Here is a 21580-nt window from a genome sequence, read left to right on the forward strand (position 1 = left end):
TTTCAATTATAAAATGTCGTTCATGAAAAAACCGGAAAAAAACTTAGCAAATCATTCTATGCGTGCATTCTCTGGAAAAAAAGCTTTGCGTACGACTGGGGTGCAATGCAAATATTTTCGCGCTCAGAAAATGTTAAAAAGTTCGGTGCCAGCCAATGGAAACCTCCCAGTGCTCCTACACGGTTCACGGTTGACCACACCCACTTTGCTACAGATTTCGGAGGACTTTGACGTGTCCTGCTAATCGTCGCGAATTTTGGCCGATTTTCGCCATCAGATCATTTTTTCCAGCTTAAATCAGAATCAAAACCTAACTTAGAGTAGTCGAAAAGCCGAATCCGCTTCTTCCAAAGCGGACAGAAGCTTAAGATGAGCGCCGAAGTGGGTGACACCGGTGGAGCGGGCGATGCTCCACCCGAAATCCAGAATGTCGCCGTTGCCGACACGAACGTGCTCACCAACTATCTCAAGCACGTCGTTACACTTCTCCTGGAAAATGACGAGCAGCCTTCCACAAATCTTAAGGCTTGTCTCGAGGCCAAGGAATACCAAGAGGCCCTACGGAAATTCATTGCCGACCCTCAAACTCGGGCCCTGTTTATTCAGCGCCAATCCCTCAAAGGTAATATACCTTTTTTAATTAAAAAAAACTTGATTGTAGCTCAAAATTTTTCATCCATTTTAACATGGAATTGATCCACTTAGTACAATTGCCATTTTATCAATCTGATAAAAAGAATCGGCCATTTGAGCACCAAATGAGTCACTGTCTTGAGTAGGCGGAGCCAGGAGCAGAGGGTCAATGGCTTGTTTATTTGTTTATTATTATTTTTTTTGCTAATTTTTGCGGCTACCTCTAGTTGGCAATATTGATTGTGATTGATTGAAAATGAAATAAATGATGACACTTTTATAAAAAATAGAGGAGGACAGTGAGCAGGGTGAAGATGATAAAGATGTCCAGTATCTCTTATCAAATGAAGTCCAGTTTCTGAACCAAAAAATGACCAGGTTAATTAATAAAGAAAAAAATCGTTATCTTTTATTGGAATAACCCTTTTTCTGTTTAGTCTTGTATGCCTTAAGAGGTTTGCCGTGATTGAAGCTGACAAGAGCATTCCATCTCAAATGCGGGTGATGAACCTAAGCGAAGACTCGCCCTACGAGACTCTGCACGCCTTCATTAGTGGCGCTGTAGCTCCATACTTTAAGTCATATATCAGAGAGTCTGGCAGATCAGACAGGTACAACTATTTTATATTTTACGTTTAATTCTGAAAAAAAAGCAATCTATAATTTTAATTTTTCTTTTATAGAGAAGGGGATAAAATGGCACCATCAGTTGAGAAGAAAATTGCTGAGCTTGAAATGGGTCTTTTGCATCTACAGCAGAACATCGATATTCCTGAAATTTCGCTACCTGTGCACGCAACTGTTGCCACAATCATCAAGAAGTGCATGGAGCAAGATCGAAAGCCCAAAGTGGCTGACTTTGGGGATAGGATCGAAGACTCTACCTTCCTTAATCAGCTCCAGAATGGCGTAAATCGGTGGATCAAAGAAATTCAGAAGGTAATTTTCAAATTATATTGAAAAATAACTGTGCACCCTTATTATAATGTATTAACCTTAGGTTACTAAACTGGACCGAGATCCTTCATCTGGTACTGCATTGCAAGAAGTGAGCTTCTGGCTGAACTTGGAAAGGGCGCTGTTGCGCATCCAGGAAAAGCGGGAAAGTCTTGAAGTGGGTCTGACTTTAGACATTCTGAAACATGGAAAGCGTTTTCACGCCACCGTCTCCTTTGACACGGACACTGGCTTGAAACAAGCGCTGGCCACAGTCAATGACTACAACCCACTCATGAAGGACTTCCCGATAAATGATTTATTATCTGCCACTGAGCTGGACAGAATAAGAGTAGCTTTGACTGCAATCTTCAGCCACCTGCGCAAGATTCGGTCCACCAAATATCCCATCCAACGATGTCTCCGACTGGTTGAGGCCATTTCCAGAGATCTCATGGCCCAGCTATTGAAAGTCTTGGGCACGAGAAGATTGATGCACATCCCGTTTGATGATTTTGATAAGGTCATGAGCAAGTGCTTTGAAGTATTCTCCTGCTGGGACGATGAATACGACAAACTTCAGGGCCTCCTGAGGTACATACTTGAGTCACTTTTTTGTTGGAAAAATATAAATTATACTTAATTTACAGAGATATTGTTAAGAAGAAGCGTGACGAACATCTAAAAATGGTGTGGCGTGTCCAACCTGCTCACAAAAAGCTCCAAACCCGCATGGAGCACATGAGGCGCTTCCGTCGTCAACACGAGCAGCTTCGTACAGTCATTGTGCGCGTCCTGAGACCAACTGGCAAGCAGGGTGACAACCAAGCTATTACTCAGGGCGAAGAAGGCCAACAGCCTGGCAAGGAATTCCTTTCCCTGGAAGCTAATGACGCCAGTGCTATAGAGGTTGGATTTATGAGCTTACACAATGCATTATTTGTTAACCAATTATTATGTAGGAAGTGAATGTTGCTTATGAAAACGTGAAAGAAGTTGACTGCTTGGACATTTCTCGAGAAGGTACTGAGGCATGGGAAGCTGCTGTTCGTCGCTATGAGGAGCGAATCGACCGTGTTGAGGCTAGAATTACAGCAAGGCTGCGCGATCAGCTCGGAACTGCAAAGAATGCTAATGAGATGTTCCGCATTTTCTCGCGCTTCAACGCCCTCTTTGTCCGCCCCCACATTAGGGGAGCCATCCGAGAATACCAGACACAGCTCATTCAAAGAGTGAAAGATGATATCGAAGCGCTTCATGAGAAGTTCAAAGTATGATTGGATTATAAATTTTGCTGTTTTAACTAAAAAAATTGTTTTGTGTTGAGTGCAGGTTCAATATCCTCAAAGTAAGGCCAGTAGAATGAGTGGAGTGCATGATCTACCTCCAGTATCTGGATCAATTGTTTGGGCCAGACAGATTGATCGCCAACTTACTGCTTACTTGCGACGTGTTGAGGATGTTCTAGGCAAGTTTATTTTCTTGTTTACTTGCGGCCTAGTTTTAACTTGCCCTTATGGTTTGTACAGGCAAAGGCTGGGAGAACCACATTGAAGGCCAAAAGTTAAAAGCAGATGGAGACAGCTTCAGAGCCAAACTGAACACACAAGAAATATTTGATGATTGGTCAAGAAATGTGCAAGCTAGGAATCTGGGCGTGACGGGCCGCATCTTCACAATAGAGAGTCAACGCAGCCGTTCTGGCAGGGGCTCGGTTCTCAAGCTCAAGGTCAACTTTTTGCCAGAGATTATCACCCTTAGCAAAGAGGTAATTTATTATTATTTATTGGTCATCTTAAATTTTACTCTTATTTCTTTCTAAGGTGCGAAATTTGAAGAACCTTGGCTTCCGTGTGCCACTGGCTATTGTAAACAAAGCCCACCAGGCAAATCAGCTCTACCCATTTGCAATTTCTCTGATCGAAAGTGTACGCACTTATGAGAGGACTTTAGAAAAGGTACAACTAAATTTAATATGTAGACATTTGGAATTTGGAATATCATAGAATATTATATATAAAGACATTATGATATGAATAAAGTTTTGACAAACACATTTGGTAATTTTATCAGCTGAACAATAGGAGCGTTTCGTCAGGAAAGGTAGACGAGTCCATTCAATGGCTGTTGGTTGTTTTCATGACCCTCTCTTTCCAAACCCTCAGGCTGCTCTCTGTGCTTTTCCTGTAGCAAACTATCAAAATACATGCTTAAGTCTTTCTTTAGGCACACACACACACACACAAAATGTGGCAGCTGACTTAAAGCAGCTCACACTCGCGAAGTATTAATGGCTGTTCAGTGGGCTTTGCAGATTTTCTCTTCTTCAAACAATACTTAGCTTTCAGTGCAGAAGAAAATTAAAAGCTGCTTTGCTACCTGCCCTTTCTGGAAGTGACGATTTTTGAACTTTGATGTTTTTAATTAATTTCTTGCTCGACAAAAACACAAAATTGTATATAACAAAGAATATATTTTTGTTGTTCTTTTTTATTAAGAAAACATAAGGCCAACAATGTCTCATAAAGGACTTAATGTTTCAGATTGAGGATAAGCCAAACATTGTCCTCCTGGTTGCTGGGCTCCACAAAGACGTCCAAACAATGATTGCAGAGGTGAGTGTAATTTCATATATTATTTTGAAGACAACTCTAAATTTTATCCATTTAGGGCATTGGTCTTGTCTGGGAAAGTTACAAACTGGATCCATATGTGAACCGTTTTGCCGAGGCCGTGTTCACTTTCCAAGAGAAAGTTGAAGACCTGCTGGTCCTCGAAGAACAACTTGACGCAGATGTGCGCTCATTGGAAACTTGCCCATATTCTGCCAACACCTTCTCTGAAATCCTCAAGAAGATTCAAGACGCAGTCGACGATCTGAGTCTGAAGCAATACTCTAATCTGCAGCTTTGGGTGGCTCGGCTTGATGAAGAGGTTGAGAAAAAACTAGCAGCTCGATTGCAAGCTGGCATTCAAGCATGGACAAAGGCGCTTGAGGGCAAGAAAGAAGAAGTTGACCTCAGCATGGACACTGATGCCCCTGACAAGCCTACCCATAAGCCAGGAGGTGATCCTCAGGTAAGTTTTAAAACTTATTCAGATTATTTCAATTAAAATTCATCCAACTTTTTAGATCACTATCCACTTGCATGAAATCAGGATCACCAATCAAACTATGTATGTTCACCCAAATGTGGATGAGGCTCTGCTACAGATTCAATGGCAGCTATTTGCCTGGCAGGCTATTATTCTCAGCCAGACTAGAATCCAGAGTTCAAGATATCAAGTTGGCTTGGACAAACCTACTTCCCAAACGTACAGAAACTTGCTGTCCAAGATGCCAGAAGGCAAAGGTGTGCTTGCTGGAGCCTACAGGGCTGTAATTAGCAAATGGACTCAGGTATTTGCGTTAAATGACAACTTTTTATTTTAATCTATCAAAAGTGTTCTTTTAGATTCAAAACTACGTCAAAGAATGGCTTTGCTACCAGGCACTTTGGGATTTGCAAGCTGACAATTTGTATGGTCGTCTCGGCACTGATATAAACTTGTGGATGAAGTGCTTGAGTGACATTAAAACGTCAAGAGCCACATTCGACACCACCGACACTCGCAAAGAATTTGGGCCAATTGTCATTGACTATGCCAAAGTCCAGAGTAAGGTTTCACTGAAGTACGACTCTTGGCACAAAGAGACGTTGAGCAAGTTTGGCTCTCTGCTTGGAAACGAGATGGCTGATTTTCACTCAGAAGTTTCCAAAGTATGCAAATATTTTATTGTTTATACTGCCTTTCTGACGCATTATCTTGAAAATTTCAGTCTCGTAGTGAATTGGAGCAGCAGAGTATTGAGTCAGCCAGCACATCTGATGCTGTCAGCTTCATTACTTATGTTCAGTCTCTAAAACGGAAGATGCGCAGCTGGGAGAAGCTGGTTGAAACTTATCGTGAAGGTCAGCGCATTCTTGAGCGACAGCGCTTCCAGTTCCCCTCCAGCTGGTTGCATGCTGACAACATTGAAGGCGAGTGGGGTGCCTTTAACGAAATCATCAAGCGCAAAGACTCGTCCATCCAGTCGCAAGTGGCTAGTCTTCAGCTGAAGATCGTCACTGAGAACAAGGCAGTGGAATCACGTACAAACGATTTCCTCGAAGAATGGGAGCGTGGTAAGCCAGTTGAAGGATCAGTTCGACCTGAGGAGGCCTTGCAGCAGCTGCAATTGTTTGAGAGCAAGTACTCGAGGCTGAAGGAAGAACGGGACAATGTTGCCAAAGCTAAGGAAGCTCTGGAGCTGCAGGAGCCTGGCGGCATCAGCACAAGTGAGGACCGCATGAATGTCGTTTACGAAGAACTTCAAGACCTCAGAGGAGTTTGGTCTGAGCTCTCGAGGATCTGGAACCAGATAGATGAACTCAGAGAGAAACCGTGGTTGTCTGTGCAGCCAAGAAAGCTCCGCCAGCAGCTTGACACTCTGATGAATCAATTGAAAGAATTGCCTGCTAGGCTAAGACAGTACTCTTCCTACGAGTATGTCAAGAAACTCCTGCAGAATTATACCAAGGTTGGAATGCAAATTTTTATATGTGAAGTTTTACTTTAATATTAAATGTTTTTGCTATTTAGGTCAACATGATGATTGTGGAATTGAAGTCGGATGCTTTGAAAGAGCGTCACTGGAAGCAGCTAATGAGGCAACTCCGAGTCAACTGGATTCTTTCTGAATTGACCCTTGGCCAAGTTTGGGATGTCGATCTGCGTAAGAATGAGTCAGTCGTCAAGGACGTGATTCTTGTTGCCCAAGGCGAGATGGCCCTTGAGGAGTTCCTCAAACAAGTTCGAGAATCATGGCAGAGCTACGAGCTAGATCTCATCAATTATCAGAACAAGTGCAGGCTTATTAGAGGCTGGGATGATCTTTTCAACAAGGTTAAAGAGCACATTAACTCACTGGCAGCTATGAAACTCTCGCCATACTACAAAGTAAGTGGATAATAAGTGATGATGTGAGCAGGTTTTCTTAAAATCTCTCTTCATTAGGTTTTTGAAGAAGAAGCTCTTACATGGGAAGAAAAACTGAACCGCATCAATGCCTTGTTTGACGTTTGGATTGACGTCCAGAGGCGTTGGGTATACTTGGAAGGAATTTTCTCAGGCAGCGCTGACATCAAAACGCTGCTCCCCGTTGAGACGTCGCGCTTCCAGAGCATCAGGTTAGTAGTTTTAACATTTAAAGAGAGTAAAATATAGGATATTATTAATTTCAGCTCGGAATTTTTGGGTCTCATGAAGAAAGTAGCTAAGTCACCAATGGTCATGGACGTGTTAAATATCCCAGCAGTTCAGAGATCTCTGGAGCGGCTGGCAGACTTGTTGGGCAAAATACAGAAAGCTCTTGGTGAATATTTGGAGCGAGAGAGAACTTCGTTCCCCCGATTCTACTTTGTTGGTGACGAGGACTTGCTAGAAATTATTGGCAACAGCAAGAACATTGCCCGCTTGCAAAAACACTTCAAAAAGATGTTTGCGGGAGTTGCTTCTATTCTTCTGAATGAAGACAACACTGTGATCACTGGCATTGCCTCTCGGGAAGGAGAAGAGGTTTGATTTTCAGCTTTAAATTTGAAAAATAAATCATATACATGTACAAAATATTTTCAGGTTAAATTCTTTGAGCCAGTTTCAACTGTCGAATATCCCAAGATCAATGAGTGGCTTACTAGAGTTGAGAAAGCAATGCGAATGACATTGGCCTCATGTCTAGCACAAGCGGTCCAAGACATCAAGCAGTTCAAGGAAGGCAGCATTGATCCTCAACTTTACATGGAATGGTGTGACAAATACCAAGCACAGATCGTTGTGTTGGCCGCACAGATTCTGTGGTCAGAAGACGTGGAAGCAGCCCTGAAGCAGATTGAGGCTTCCGGCCCTTCAAGCTCTTCAGCTCCTTTGGAAAGAGTTCTGACTCAAGTCGAGAACACTCTGAATGTGCTTGCTGACTCCGTTTTACAAGAGCAGCCCCAGCTTAGGAGGAAGAAACTTGAGCACCTGGTAAAATTAAATTTAAAATTATCTGATGTCCAAACTAGCGTCTTTTGTGTATGTAGATCAACGAGTTTGTTCATAAGAGAACTGTAACAAGAAGGTTGATTGCTGGAAAGGTCAACTCGCCAAAGGCCTTTGAGTGGCTTACTGAAATGAGATTCTATTTTGATCCCCGGCAATCGGATGTCCTTCAACAACTGACTATTCACATGGCCAATGCCAGGTTATATAAATCAAAATTAGTTTTTCAAATCTTGGACAATTTGACGTTTTGCAGGTTCTTCTATGGCTTCGAGTACTTGGGAGTGCAAGATCGTCTTGTGCAAACTCCGTTGACAGACCGATGCTACTTGACGATGACTCAGGCACTTGAGTCCCGCCTTGGAGGTTCTCCATTCGGACCGGCAGGCACTGGAAAGACCGAGTCTGTAAAAGCCCTTGGCCACCAGCTTGGCCGATTTGTGCTTGTTTTCAACTGTGACGAGACTTTCGACTTCCAAGCCATGGGCAGGATTTTTGTTGGTCTTTGCCAAGTTGGCGCTTGGGGTTGCTTTGATGAGTTCAACCGACTGGAAGAGAGAATGTTGTCGGCTGTGTCTCAGCAAGTGCAAACAATCCAGGAAGCTCTCAAGTCCACTCAGGAAAGCAACAAAGAAGGCCGTAAGAACTTCAGCAAAGATTTTCTTTACAATACCAAAGATTGATTTTCTTGCAGATATTTCAGTGGAATTGGTCGGCAAGCAAGTTTCTGTGAACCCAGACATGGCAATCTTCATCACTATGAACCCTGGTTATGCTGGACGCTCCAACCTGCCAGACAACTTGAAGAAATTGTTCCGTTCCCTGGCAATGACTCAGCCAGACAGGCAATTGATTGCAGAGGTGATGCTGTTTTCTCAAGGTTTCCGCAGTGCTGAAACCCTGGCCAGAAAGATTGTGCCTTTCTTCAAACTGTGCGATGAGCAGCTTTCCAATCAGTCTCATTACGACTTTGGCTTACGAGCACTGAAATCAGTGCTTGTGTCTGCAGGCAATGTCAAGAGAGACCGCATTCAAAAGGTTAGAGATGATATGAGAGCCCGAGGAAATGAGACCATCGATGAGGCAGCTATTGCTGAAAACCTGCCAGAACAAGAGGTTGGCATTAATTACAAATAATATTATCCAGTTTTTGACACTTTGGTAACAATTTCAGATTTTGATTCAATCTGTTTGTGAAACTATGGTACCCAAACTAGTGGCTGAAGACATACCTCTGCTCTTCTCACTGTTGTCTGATGTATTCCCCAACGTTGGCTATACTAGAGCAGAGATGAAAGGTAATAATAGCCAAACAAATATTCTATTTTGAAATTAATTTTCTTATTTTTTCAGGCCTAAAGGACCATATCCGCAAAGTCTGCCAAGAAGAATTCCTCGTTTGTGGAGAAGGAGAGGAGCAAGGTGGTGCTTGGATGGAAAAGGTAATTTTTGGTTTAATTTTAAGCGGGCACCCCCAATTTGGCCTACTAACATTAAAGAAAGCTCTCGCACTTTTGCAATAGTTGCATTTCTGGAATGAATTTTTAGAACAAACTTTTAATATGACAGCAATGGTTTGTGAAAAATAATGTATTATAAGCCTACTTAATTTCTCTCCTGTGCTCTTAACACAGGATTCATTAGGGGAAGGATGGTGCGAGAAGGTAAGAATATAACGGCACTCAAGTTAATTTTTGCTATATATTCAACCAAAGCTTGGGCTGCACCCCAATTGTATGGCTTACTTGCAAACAGCACTTTTTTTATTGAGGCCAACTTTCCCAAATCTCTTTATCTATCATTGGTGTTAACATAAGTATTACCACCATCACTCATTATTCACGGAATATTACAATCTTCAATCACTACAATTTTACTTTTGATTTCTCATTGTTAAAATCAATGTGATTCTTTTTCATGTTTGGGTGTTAGAAATAATTTCAGCTGAATTATCATTAAAAAATCTTTTAGGTCCTACAATTGTACCAAATCTGCAGCTTGAACCACGGTTTGATGATGGTTGGTCCATCCGGTTCTGGAAAAAGCACAGCCTGGAGAGTTCTCCTCAAGGCCCTTGAGAGGCTTGAAGGGGTAGAGGGTGTTGCCCATGTCATTGACCCTAAGGCTATGAGCAAAGAAGCGCTCTATGGTGTTCTCGACCCTAATACCAGAGAATGGACCGATGGTCTTTTCACTCACATTCTTAGGTACTTCAGCACTCTTTTAACTAACTTTTTTGCATAATTGTACATATTTATTTTTTAGAAAAATCATTGACAACGTTCGTGGTGAGATCAACAAGCGCCAGTGGATTATCTTTGATGGTGATGTTGACCCTGAGTGGGTTGAGAATCTTAATTCCGTGCTTGATGACAACAAACTGCTCACCTTGCCTAACGGAGAGCGTCTCTCACTTCCACCTAATGTTAGGATCATGTTCGAGGTCAGTAATTTTACCACTGGTTTTATGAGCTCTTTTTTATCATTCAATTACTTTCAGGTGCAAGATTTGAAGTTTGCCACTTTAGCTACAGTATCCCGTTGTGGCATGGTCTGGTTCTCAGAAGACGTTCTTTCCACAGAAATGATTTTCGAGCACTTCATGAACCGCCTTAGACAACATTCCCTTGACGAAGGTGAGGAAGAGGCTAATTTCAAAAAAGAGAAAGAAGAGGACCTCTCTCCTGCAATAAAGGTATTCAATTAAAAAAATTCCCATTGAAAGTCGCCCATTAAACTAAGTGGACTATTAAAATTTTTTTCTGTCGCAGGTTCAGAGAGAAGCTGCCAGCATCTTCCAGCCCTTCTTTGCTCCTGACGGACTTGTTGTACGCTGTCTTGAGTTTGCCACTCAGCAAGAGCACATCATGGATTTCACTCGCCTGCGTGCCCTGAACTCGCTATTCTCTATGCTGAACCAGGGTGTTCGCAACATTTTGCAATACAACCATTCGCACTCTGATTTCCCGTTGCCACCTGAACAAGCTGAGCACTACATCCAGCGCTACCTTGTGTATGCATTGCTCTGGAGTTTTGCTGGTGATGCCAAGCTAAAAGTGCGCTCCGATCTGGGTGATTTCATCCGCTCTGTTGCCACTATTCCTTTGCCTCCAACAAGCAATATCCCCATCATTGATTACGAGGTTAGTATTAATTCTATTTTATTCCAATAATATTTTAAATGTGTTATTTTGCTCAGGTGAGCATTCAAGGAGAGTGGCAGCCATGGTCTAACAAGGTGCCTCAAATTGAAGTTGAGACCCACAAAGTTGCAGCCCCCGATGTAGTGGTGCCCACTTTAGATACAGTTCGCCATGAGACGCTTCTGTACACTTGGCTTGCTGAACACAAACCTCTTGGTGAGTAACATACTTAGATATTCTAAATATCTTTAAAAAATGTTCCGTGTGTAGTTCTCTGTGGCCCACCCGGCTCTGGCAAGACGATGACTCTTTTCTCGGCACTACGTGCTCTGCCTGACATGGAAGTCGTCGGTCTCAACTTCTCTTCTGCCACCACTCCAGAGCTATTGCTTAAGACCTTTGACCACTACTGTGAGTATCGCAAAACACCCAATGGCGTGGTTTTGGCTCCAGTGCAGCTAGGCAGGTGGCTCGTTCTTTTCTGTGATGAGATCAACTTGCCCGATATGGACCAGTACGGCACCCAACGAGTAATTTCATTCTTGCGCCAGCTGGTTGAGCAGAAGGGCTTCTATCGTGCCTCTGACCAAGCTTGGGTGTCTCTAGAGCGCATCCAGTTTGTGGGCGCTTGCAATCCACCCACTGACCCTGGCAGAAAGCCACTTTCCCATCGCCTGTTGCGTCACGTTCCCGTCATTTACGTCGACTACCCAGGAGAAACTTCATTGAAGCAAATCTACGGAACTTTCAGTAGAGCTATGCTCCGACTTGTGCCTCCACTCAGAGGCTATGCTGAGCCTCTCACCAATGCTATGGTTGAATTCTACCTTGCTTCTCAAGAGAGGTAATATTATCAATTTGGGATAACTGTTTCTAGACCTGCGTTGCGGGATAGACATTGAACCCGTGCTATAATCGAATCAGCTGATTATTCAAATATTGTCAACATGCTCACAAAAATTTTAAATTTTGACCAATTTCAAAGATCAATTAACTTATTCGGATCAGAATTGTGTGAGGATCATGAAAATGAGGATAAAATAAAAATCAAAAGCCTAAGGGCTTACGTTTGGGACTAAGAGCCTTGTGCTCAGGCGAAATCCCTTAGGCCTGGGCATAAGCCCTTATTCTAAGTCTATTGAATCTTCCCCATTAGTAAATTTTATATTACAAATTTAAATTCTGCATTTTGTAGATTCACTCAAGATATGCAGCCGCATTATGTGTATTCTCCTCGTGAAATGACTCGATGGGTACGTGGCATCTGCGAAGCCATTCGTCCTTTGGAGACACTGTCTGTGGAAGGCTTGGTGCGCCTGTGGGCCCATGAAGCATTGAGACTATTCCAAGATCGTCTTGTCGACGACACTGAGCGCCGCTGGACAAGCGAGAACATTGATGCCGTGGCAAAGAAGCACTTCCCTGGCGCTGACAATAGCACCGCCCTTCAGAGGCCAATCTTGTACTCGAACTGGCTCAGCAAGGACTATGTGCCTGTGGACAGAAATCAATTGAGAGATTATGTCACTGCCAGATTAAAGATTTTCTACGAAGAGGAACTGGACGTGCCTTTAGTGCTCTTTGATGAAGTCCTTGATCACGCACTGCGAATCGACAGAATTTTCAGGCAGCCTCAGGGCCATGTTCTTCTCATTGGAGTTTCTGGTGCTGGAAAAACCACTCTTTGCCGTTTTGTTGCTTGGATGAATGGTCTCAACGTCTTCCAGATTAAGGTAATTAAACAATCATTTGCTTGATTTTTCCTTTAAATAATCTTTGAATTTTAGGTTCACAACAAATACACAAGTGAAGACTTTGATGAAGATCTCCGATCAGTTCTGCGCCGCTCAGGTTGCAAAGATGAAAAGATTGCTTTCATATTAGATGAGTCAAACGTCCTAGAGTCTGGTTTCCTGGAAAGGATGAACACCCTGCTAGCCAACGGTGAAGTTCCAGGCCTGTTTGAGGGCGACGAATACACCACTCTGATGACCCAGTGCAAGGAAGGCGCTCAAAGGGAGGGCATGATGCTTGACTCCCACGATGAGCTCTACAAGTGGTTCACTGGACAAGTCATGAAAAATCTTCATGTCGTCTTCACCATGAACCCGTCCTCGGAGGGACTCAAAGATAGAGCCGCCACCTCGCCTGCTCTTTTCAACAGATGTGTTCTTAACTGGTTCGGTGACTGGTCAGACGGAGCCCTCTACCAGGTGGGCAAGGAGTTCACCAACAAGATTGATTTGGACAGGCCTACTTGGAAAGCCCCCGACTTTTTCCCTGCCACTTGTTCCATGCTCCCTTCTTCTCCAAATCATAGGTAAACAAAAATTAATTAAAAGTTATTGAAATCTAATTTTGAAATATCTAGGGATGCGGTAATCAACGCTTTTGTCTATGTTCATCAAACTCTGCATCAGGCCAACATTCGACTGGCTAAGCGTGGTGGCCGTACCATGGCTATTACTCCTCGCCATTACCTTGACTTTATCAACCACTTTGTCAAACTTTACAATGAGAAACGTTCTGATCTTGAAGAACAGCAGCTCCATCTGAATGTCGGTCTCAGCAAAATCGCTGAAACTGTTGAACAAGTCGAGGAGATGCAAAAGTCCCTTGCAGTGAAATCACAGGAGCTGAATGCAAAGAACGATGCTGCTAACGCAAAGCTGAAGCAAATGGTCAAGGATCAGCAAGAAGCAGAGCAAAAGAAGGTGCAAAGCCAGGAAATTCAGGCTGCCCTCGAAATCCAGACTGTGCAAATTAGTCAAAAACAACAAGATGTGATGGCAGATTTAGCTTTGGTAAAACAATTTAGCTTTGTGAAGTATGAATACATCATAAATTGTATTTGTTATTTTAGGTGGAACCAGCTGTGAAAGATGCTGAGCAAGCCGTCAAGTCCATCAAAAAGCAGCACCTTGTGGAAGTGCGTTCTATGGCCAACCCACCTGCTTTGGTGAAAGTGGCCCTCGAGTCTATTTGCCTTTTGCTGGGCGAAAACGCCTCCGACTGGAAGGCAATCAGGGCTGTTGTAATGAGAGACAACTTCATCAATACCATCGTCAACAACTTCCAGACGGACCAAATTTCTGATGACGTCCGTGAGAAGATGAGGTCCAAGTACCTAAGCAATCCAGACTACAGCTTTGAGAAAGTTAACCGCGCCAGCATGGCTTGTGGCCCTATGGTCAAGTGGGCCATTGCTCAGATTGAGTATGCGGACATGTTGAAGCGAGTTGAGCCGCTGAGAGAGGAGCTCGACTTTTTGGAGTCGCAGGCTGCTGAGAACTCAAGCAAGGGCGACGAGGTCAAGGTCTTGATTGCCCAGCTTGAGCAGAGTATTGCCTCATACAAGGAGGAATATGCCCAGTTGATTTCTCAAGCGCAGGCCATAAAATTGGACTTGGAAAGCGTCCAGGGCAAGGTGGACAGGTCCATAGCTCTGCTGAAGTCCCTTGGTATCGAGAGAGAACGTTGGGAGGCCACAAGCGAGACTTTCAAGTCACAAATGTCTACTATCATTGGAGACGTCCTTCTATCCTCTGCTTTCCTGGCCTATGCCGGCTACTTTGACCAGCACTACAGACAGAATCTTTTCAGCATGTGGATCCATCACCTTCAGCAGGCAGGTCTGCAGTTCAGAGCAGACATCGCCAGAACAGAGTATCTGTCCAATCCAGATGAACGTCTGCGCTGGCAAGCAAATGCCCTACCAACGGATGACCTGTGCACTGAGAACGCCATCATGCTGAAGCGCTTCAACCGCTACCCACTTATCATTGATCCGTCAGGTCAGGCAACAGAGTTCATTATGAACGAGTTCAAAGACAAAAAGATCACCAAGACCAGTTTCCTTGACGACTCCTTTAGAAAGAACTTGGAGTCAGCCTTGCGTTTTGGCAACCCGTTGCTTGTGCAGGACGTTGAGAACTACGACCCCATCCTCAATCCCGTGCTTAATCGTGAGCTGAGACGAACTGGAGGTCGTGTCCTCATCACTCTTGGCGACCAAGACATAGATCTGTCACCTTCATTTGTCATCTTTCTCTCAACCAGAGACCCGACTGTTGAGTTTCCGCCAGACATCTGCTCAAGGGTGACTTTTGTCAACTTCACCGTCACCAGGTCTTCTCTGCAGAGCCAGTGCTTGAACCAAGTGCTGAAGGCTGAGCGTCCGGATATTGATGAAAAGCGTTCCGATCTGCTCAAGCTGCAAGGGGAATTCCACCTCAGGTTGAGGCAGCTTGAGAAATCACTTCTTCAGGTTTGATGGATATGACTAAAAAAATTTGTTTTATTTACTTGAAATTTTAAACAGGCTCTTAATGATGCCAAGGGCAAGATTCTTGACGATGACAGTGTGATCGCTACTTTGGAAACGTTGAAGCATGAGGCTGCTGAAATCAGCAAGAAGGTTGAGGAGACCGACAAGGTCATTGGTGAAATTGAGGCTGTCTCTCAACAGTACATGCCACTTTCTCAGGTATAAATTTGTCATTCATGCATACATTCTTGCTTCAACAAAAATTTGTATCTTCCAGGCATGCAGCAACATGTACTTCACAATGGATAGCCTCAACCAGATTCATTTCCTGTACCAGTATTCGTTGCAATTCTTCCTTGACATCTTCAGCTCCGTATTGCTGAACAACCCGAAGCTGCAGAACGTGAGCGACCACGGCCATCGTTTGGCGACCATCACCAGCGACCTGTTCAACGTCTGCTATGAGCGGGTAGCCAGAGGCATGCTGCACAACGACCGCCTCACTTTGGCCATCCTACTCTGCAGAATCCACCTGAGAGGTGTGCCTGCTGAACCAAGTCTGGACTCGGAGTTTGCCTTCTTCCTCCGTGGAAAGGAGGGTGTGGTTCTGGCCACAAAGGCGCCTGCCTTGGAAGGCCTCAGCCAAGAACAACTTGAAGCCATGCAGAGACTGTCCTTGAGATTGCCTGCTTTCAAAAATCTGGCTCACAAGATCCAGGAAATGCCCGAGTTTGGCGCCTGGTTGCAGCAGGGAACTCCCGAGGTCTGTGTTCCCCAGCTTTGGGATGAAGAAAAGCCACTAAGTCCTATCGGACAGGCAATGCATAGGCTGCTTGTTATTCAGGTTAGTCTCTTTTTATTGAACTATTATTTCAGAGTTTGAGAGCAATGTTTTTTAAAACGTTCCTGCACTTCAAGGAGAAAATAACTCCTTTAAGAGAATTATCTCCTTGCAGTGTGATGCTTATTGCTTATGATAAACATAGCTCAGTGTTTGCTTCTAATGCAATTTCGGATTTTGACTGTTGAAAAATCTGAAGACAACAGGGAAGACGATTTTTGTTTAATAAAAATTATCTTCTCCTCAGACCGGAACTTTGAAAAGAAGTAGATTCTTCTTGTTACGATTTTCTTTGAATTAAAAAAACAAAACCCTCTCTAGATCGAAATGTTTAATTCTGTAATTTTTTTACTCCATAGGCGTTCCGCCAAGATCGAGTTGTAGCCGCTGCTCACATTTTTGTGTCGGCCGTCTTGGGTGAAAGTTACATGGCCTCTGCCGAAAAGGAACTGGACCTGACGGCCATTGTTGAGACCGAGTTGAAGGCCCACGTGCCCGCTCTGCTGTGCTCTGTCCCTGGCTTTGACGCTTCAGGACGCGTTGATGACTTGGCTGCAGAGCTGGGTAGACCGTGTGCCAGCATTGCCATTGGCTCAGCAGAAGGTTTCAGTCAGGCTGACCGCGCGATCAACATGGCCGTCAAGTCCGGCAGATGGGTCCTTCTTAAGAATGTGCACCTTGCGCCTCAGTGGCTTGTGCAGCTGGAGAAGAAGCTTCACAGTCTGCAGCCACACGCAGGCTTCAGGCTGTTCCTCACTATGGAGATCAATCCAAAGGTACGTTTACTAAAATACTTCTCTTCTAAAGCGGAACCTAAAAGATCATTTATTTAATTTTAAATAAAATGTAAGAAACTAAAACTTTTTATAGAATCAAAATTTCTTACAAAGTAAATAACTTTCAGCACAAACTGGTTCCACAATTGAGAGAAACAGCACTCGATAATAGTGATGTAATTGAAATTGTGATTTAATTTTGTGCTGTATATATATAATCTGAAATATTCATTAACCTTTTTTCATCCTTTTTTGCTTAGGTTCCCGTTAATTTGCTACGAGCTGGTCGAATCATTGTGTTTGAGCCACCACCAGGCATCAGGGCCAACCTCCTGCGCACGTTCAGCACCATTCCAGCGTCACGCATGATGAAGGCGCCCAGCGAAAGAGCTCGTCTCTACTTCTTGCTTGCCTGGTTCCATGCCATTGTGCAAGAGCGACTCCGATACGCACCGTTGGGCTGGGCCAAGCATTACGAGTTCAATGAGTCTGACCTTAGGGTGGCTTGTGACACTCTCGACACTTGGATCGAAGCCACTGCAATGGGCAGAACCAACCTGCCGCCAGATAAGGTGACGATTACGAGAATAAAGAAATAAACAATCTATTATTTATTTGAAAAAAAAAAACAGGTTCCTTGGGATGCCCTTGTGACCCTTCTGTCGCAGTGCATCTATGGAGGCAAGATTGATAATGACTTTGACCAGCGCCTGCTTAGTTCGTTCCTCAACAAACTCTTTACTCCTCGCAGCTTTGAACCAGACTTTGCATTGGTATTTCTTGCAGAATAGGTTTTTTTGCATATTATTATCTGAAAATAATTGCTAGGTTGCTAATGTTGACGGGGGCACTGCTGGTGGCCGCCACATCACAATGCCTGATGGTGTGCGCAGGGACCACTTTTTGCATTGGGTCGAGACTCTTTCCGACAGGCAAACGCCGTCATGGTTAGGCCTGCCTAACAACGCTGAGAAGGTTCTTCTGACCACAAGAGGTAGTTTTAATTAAATTTCACACACTAAAAATGAATACTAAAAACCTTCAATATTCAGGAACGGATTTGGTGAGCAAACTGTTAAAGATGCAGCAACTGGAGGACGACGATGAGTTGGCCTACTCAAACCAAGAGGCAGGAGCAGCCGAAGGTGGCGCCCTGAGTCTTGATGCGTCCCTGCCCTTGAGCGAAGGTGACGGCCGGCCATTGTGGATGCGAACTTTGCACAACTCTGCAAGCACTTGGCTGCAACTGCTGCCCAAGAGCCTCAACACCCTGCGGCGCACAGTGGACAACATCAAAGATCCGCTGTACCGGTACTTTGAGCGAGAGGTCAATTCTGGGGCTCGCCTCCTGCAAGACGTCATCCACGACCTTGATGACGTGGTGCTCATTTGTCAGGCTGAGAAGAAACAGACCAACTACCACCGCACCATGCTCAGTGAACTTGTCCGAGGAATTCTGCCACCAGGCTGGCGTCGGTACACCGTGCCAAGAGGCTGCACCGTCATCCAGTGGATTACAGACTTTGCCCAGCGCATCCAACAACTGCAACAAGTTTCGCAGCTTGTTTCTCAGGGCGGAGCTAAGGAACTTAAGGTTTGTCACTGAATATTAATTTTTATTACTCCTCCACGTGCTTCTGCAAACCATAAATAATTATAATTTTATTCCCTGAAAATTTATCTCAAAAAATGTATTTTTGCAGACATTCCCAGTGTGGCTAGGTGGCCTTTTGAACCCGGAAGCATACATCACTGCAACTAGACAGTGCATCGCTCAGGCCAACAGCTGGTCTCTAGAGGAGCTGATGCTTGACGTCACCATCACCGAGGACAACTCCTCAGCTGGTGACGATTGCAGCTTTGCTGTCGTCGGATTGAAGCTTCAGGGTGCTCAGTGTAGAAGCAACACCCTGAATTTGACCTCCACCATCATGATGGACCTGCCCGTAACCCTCTTGCGATGGATTAGGGTTTCCTCTGGTCTGGATCCTCGCCAGCAAGGAAAACTCTCTCTGCCCGTCTACTTGAACTCAACTCGCACTGAGCTGCTTTTCACTGTTGACCTCAACATCGCACCTGGGCAAGATCCACACAGCTTTTACGAGAGGGGTGTTGCTCTTCTCACATCCACAGCACTTAATTAAAAAGTTCTGATTTGGTTTGGGTTTGTGGAATACTTAATTAATGTTCATTAGTTTTTTGAAAATTAGAAGTCAAAATAAATTTATTGTGTTAATCCATTTCCTATTCCTCACAATCCAGTTATTTCCAGATATTTAATAAATTAATTATTCATTCAAACAGTTTATAATTCTTTCCTTAGATTCCAAACACATTTTAGGCAGGGCAAGATATAATTAATCCAGAGGTCTAATTGTATAAGGCCGAAATAGAATGGTAAATTCCTCTTACAGAATTGGAGCCCAGGTTTGCAAAGAAAATAATGGCCAGTAATTGCATTAAAACATATATTTACTAAAAATAATCTACAAGTGCTGCATAGGGTCATCAAATTGCTTCCTGTTCTTGTAATAGCTTTCCATTTCTTCTTCAGTGGGAGCTTTGACGTCATACATGCTGTTGTACTTTCTTTTCCGTTCATCAAGCTCAAAGTCCTCGGACTAAAAGCAATAACATTGTAAACAACAACTCAATAATTTGATGAATTTAATAACCTTCTCATCTGTTTCCTCATTCTTTGCATCGGCGCCCTTCTGTTTCTTTGCCTTCCGCTGCAACTTCTTCTGCTTCTTCTTCAGCTTCTTGCGGATTTTCATTTCCAGCTTCTTCTTTTCCTCCTCATCAATTCCATCATCCTGAAGAAAGAAAGAAATGTGACGAACTGAATAAAAAAGGCTGAAAAGTATTTTTACCTCTGCTGAGGAAGACGACGAACTTCCAGAAGAGCTTTCCTCAGCCGAGTGCTTCCTCTTTTTCTCCACTAACTCTTCTACCTTGCTCACTTCTGCTACTGGGTTAGGAGGAGGCATCATTGCCTCTGAGGATTTTCTGCCAGACTCGCCAACACAATAGGAATTCTAAAATGGAATAGTTAATTTATCGATAATATTCTCATAAAAAACGCACCTTAATAAATGAGTGACAACATTTGAAACCCCAGGTTCCATCCTTCCAATATGAGCCCCAAACCGAAGTGTGATTGTTGATAAGCTGGTCCTCTTCGTATCTGGATCGAATGACTTGTTTCTCCTGACCCTTCACTATTCGACCCGACCTCGAGTACTCGATATATGTTTCCGTCTGAGCGAGCAGAAGTGACTTTGGAGGGGCTTTCAGGTGCTCCTCACCACCATATCTGGCCAGGATAGAGCTCTGTGCCTCCGATTTGAACGACTCTTTCTTCGACTCGTATTCTTTCTGAAGAAGCTCCAACTTAGTAGGCTCTGCCAGAAGATGAACATCAACTCCGCGATTATGCGCGTCCCAAGCAAATATTTGTGCCTTAGCGTGTCCTCTTGTGTCTCCAGAAAATCTGACAGCATTCTCACCAACGAACTCATCCCTGATTGAGAAAATGAAAAATTAATTAAAGACAAAAATGTATTTTTTGTTTAACTCACTCGTCAACTTCTTCTTGCTCTTTTTCATTTGGATTGTCCCTCATGGAACGAGTTTTGGGATCGTAGTAGGCAGAGTTGGGGTCTAAGTTGCGCAGGTATTTTGCCGTATCTTCTCGAATACGCAAGTTTCGCACCGTGATTCTCTGCTTGCTGTCAACTTTAGTGCCAGGCATGTCAAAATCATCAGCATATTTGTCTTCGTCCTCTTCATCGTCATCAGCATCATCACCTTCGCCCTATTTTTAAAAACGCAGTTAATCTGAAATTTTTATATGAATCATTTTTAATTTGCTTACCTCTTTGTCCTCATCTCCATCCGCTTTTAGTTTTTCAGCTTTGAGTTTGCGTTTAGCTTCCTCAACTTTTTGGAACTCCTCGACTATGGTTTTGTGCTCGGCTGGGTCATAACCGTTCCATCGGTCTCTTTTTCCATCATAATCTACTGCTAGATTAGGCTGGGAAAATTCGTCTGGAGCAATTGCAAGGCCCGTGTACTTAGCGCCAATCTATCAAGATCGTACAGCGTGTTAAAAATGGTTTATAAAAGTTTTAATAAAAGCACCTTTCTTGGTCTCTCCATGCAATCCCTCCTCTTGTGGGTCAAAGCCCCGCAGTTTTCACATGCCCCTTTCCTAAATTTTGTGGCCACATGGCTCTGCAATAAAAAAGCAAAACAATGTTAAATAAATTTAAAACAAAAATATAGCAACGTACTTTGTCGACTCCTCGTTTGTACCATTCATCGAGTCTCGAAAACTGTTTCTCCTTATCCTCTTGAGGTCTTTGATGCTTCAAAGTTGGACCCTTGGTACCATAATACCAAGGAGCACTGGAAATGTACTGAGGAATGTGGGGATTGATGTCACGACCCTCTTCGTCTACAGCAGCAGGAGCTGTGCCAGCCTGGAATGTTCATAAATAATGTGATTTGTGTAGAAAGGAAGGATAATTATGAAATTGTCAAAAATAATGCTTTAGATCCCGCCATCCCGCATATTGTTAGATTAAAATTTCCTGCGGTGAAAAAATCCAGATTATTCTGATTTGGAGTTTTGGAATAAATAATTGCAGGAGCAGATTTTAGGAACCTAAAATTCCCAAACACTGGAAGAATGAGACTGAATTATTTCTCACCTTTCGAGCCTCCTCGAGTTCTTTTGCTTTTCGCCATTCCTCCCTCGATTTCTTTTTTGGCTCATCCTCTTCAAACTGCGATTTACTTTTCAGAATTTCGGATACCGTGGTAGACGGAGTGGCTGCCATGTTTGTTTGTTGACAATTGACAACCAACTTGACAACCAACTGAAACACTGAAAGTAAAAATAAAAAATATTTTCAGC

General features: G+C 43.6%; 2 protein-coding genes across 2 annotated transcripts; one reads left to right on the top strand and one right to left on the bottom strand.

The window, feature by feature from the left end:
• Nucleotides 1-205: 205 nt before the first annotated feature.
• Nucleotides 206-18964, top strand: LOC132195248 (dynein heavy chain, cytoplasmic). The gene is made up of 42 exons (XM_059617119.1): nt 206-622; nt 924-1011; nt 1071-1244; nt 1317-1572; nt 1634-2163; nt 2220-2478; nt 2532-2840; nt 2902-3037; nt 3099-3337; nt 3393-3527; nt 4113-4184; nt 4240-4647; nt 4703-4969; nt 5025-5330; nt 5390-6130; nt 6193-6549; nt 6607-6779; nt 6834-7167; nt 7228-7617; nt 7674-7834; nt 7889-8271; nt 8327-8748; nt 8807-8930; nt 8986-9074; nt 9604-9839; nt 9898-10075; nt 10133-10327; nt 10404-10775; nt 10832-10991; nt 11046-11619; nt 11971-12508; nt 12563-13095; nt 13147-13579; nt 13639-15042; nt 15097-15261; nt 15320-15886; nt 16243-16659; nt 16920-17231; nt 17292-17432; nt 17488-17653; nt 17712-18253; nt 18363-18964. The coding sequence occupies exons 1-42, from the start codon at nt 370-372 to the stop codon at nt 18801-18803; spliced, it is 13980 nt and encodes a 4659-aa protein (XP_059473102.1). The 5' UTR covers nt 206-369; the 3' UTR covers nt 18804-18964.
• A 146-nt stretch (nt 18965-19110) lies between these two features.
• LOC132195262 (pre-mRNA-splicing factor Slu7) lies at nt 19111-21537 on the bottom strand. The gene is made up of 9 exons (XM_059617145.1): nt 21375-21537; nt 20955-21143; nt 20803-20895; nt 20537-20746; nt 20241-20476; nt 19747-20182; nt 19533-19697; nt 19335-19475; nt 19111-19280 (listed from the first exon to the last, which is right to left on the bottom strand). The coding sequence occupies exons 1-9, from the start codon at nt 21501-21503 to the stop codon at nt 19146-19148; spliced, it is 1734 nt and encodes a 577-aa protein (XP_059473128.1). The 5' UTR covers nt 21504-21537; the 3' UTR covers nt 19111-19145.
• Nucleotides 21538-21580: the final 43 nt, after the last annotated feature.

The sequence above is a fragment of the Neocloeon triangulifer genome, unplaced genomic scaffold, assembly GCF_031216515.1.
Source record: "Neocloeon triangulifer isolate White Clay Creek 2 clone unplaced genomic scaffold, ASM3121651v1 ptg000001l, whole genome shotgun sequence".
Taxonomy (NCBI): Eukaryota; Metazoa; Arthropoda; class Insecta; order Ephemeroptera; family Baetidae; genus Neocloeon; species Neocloeon triangulifer.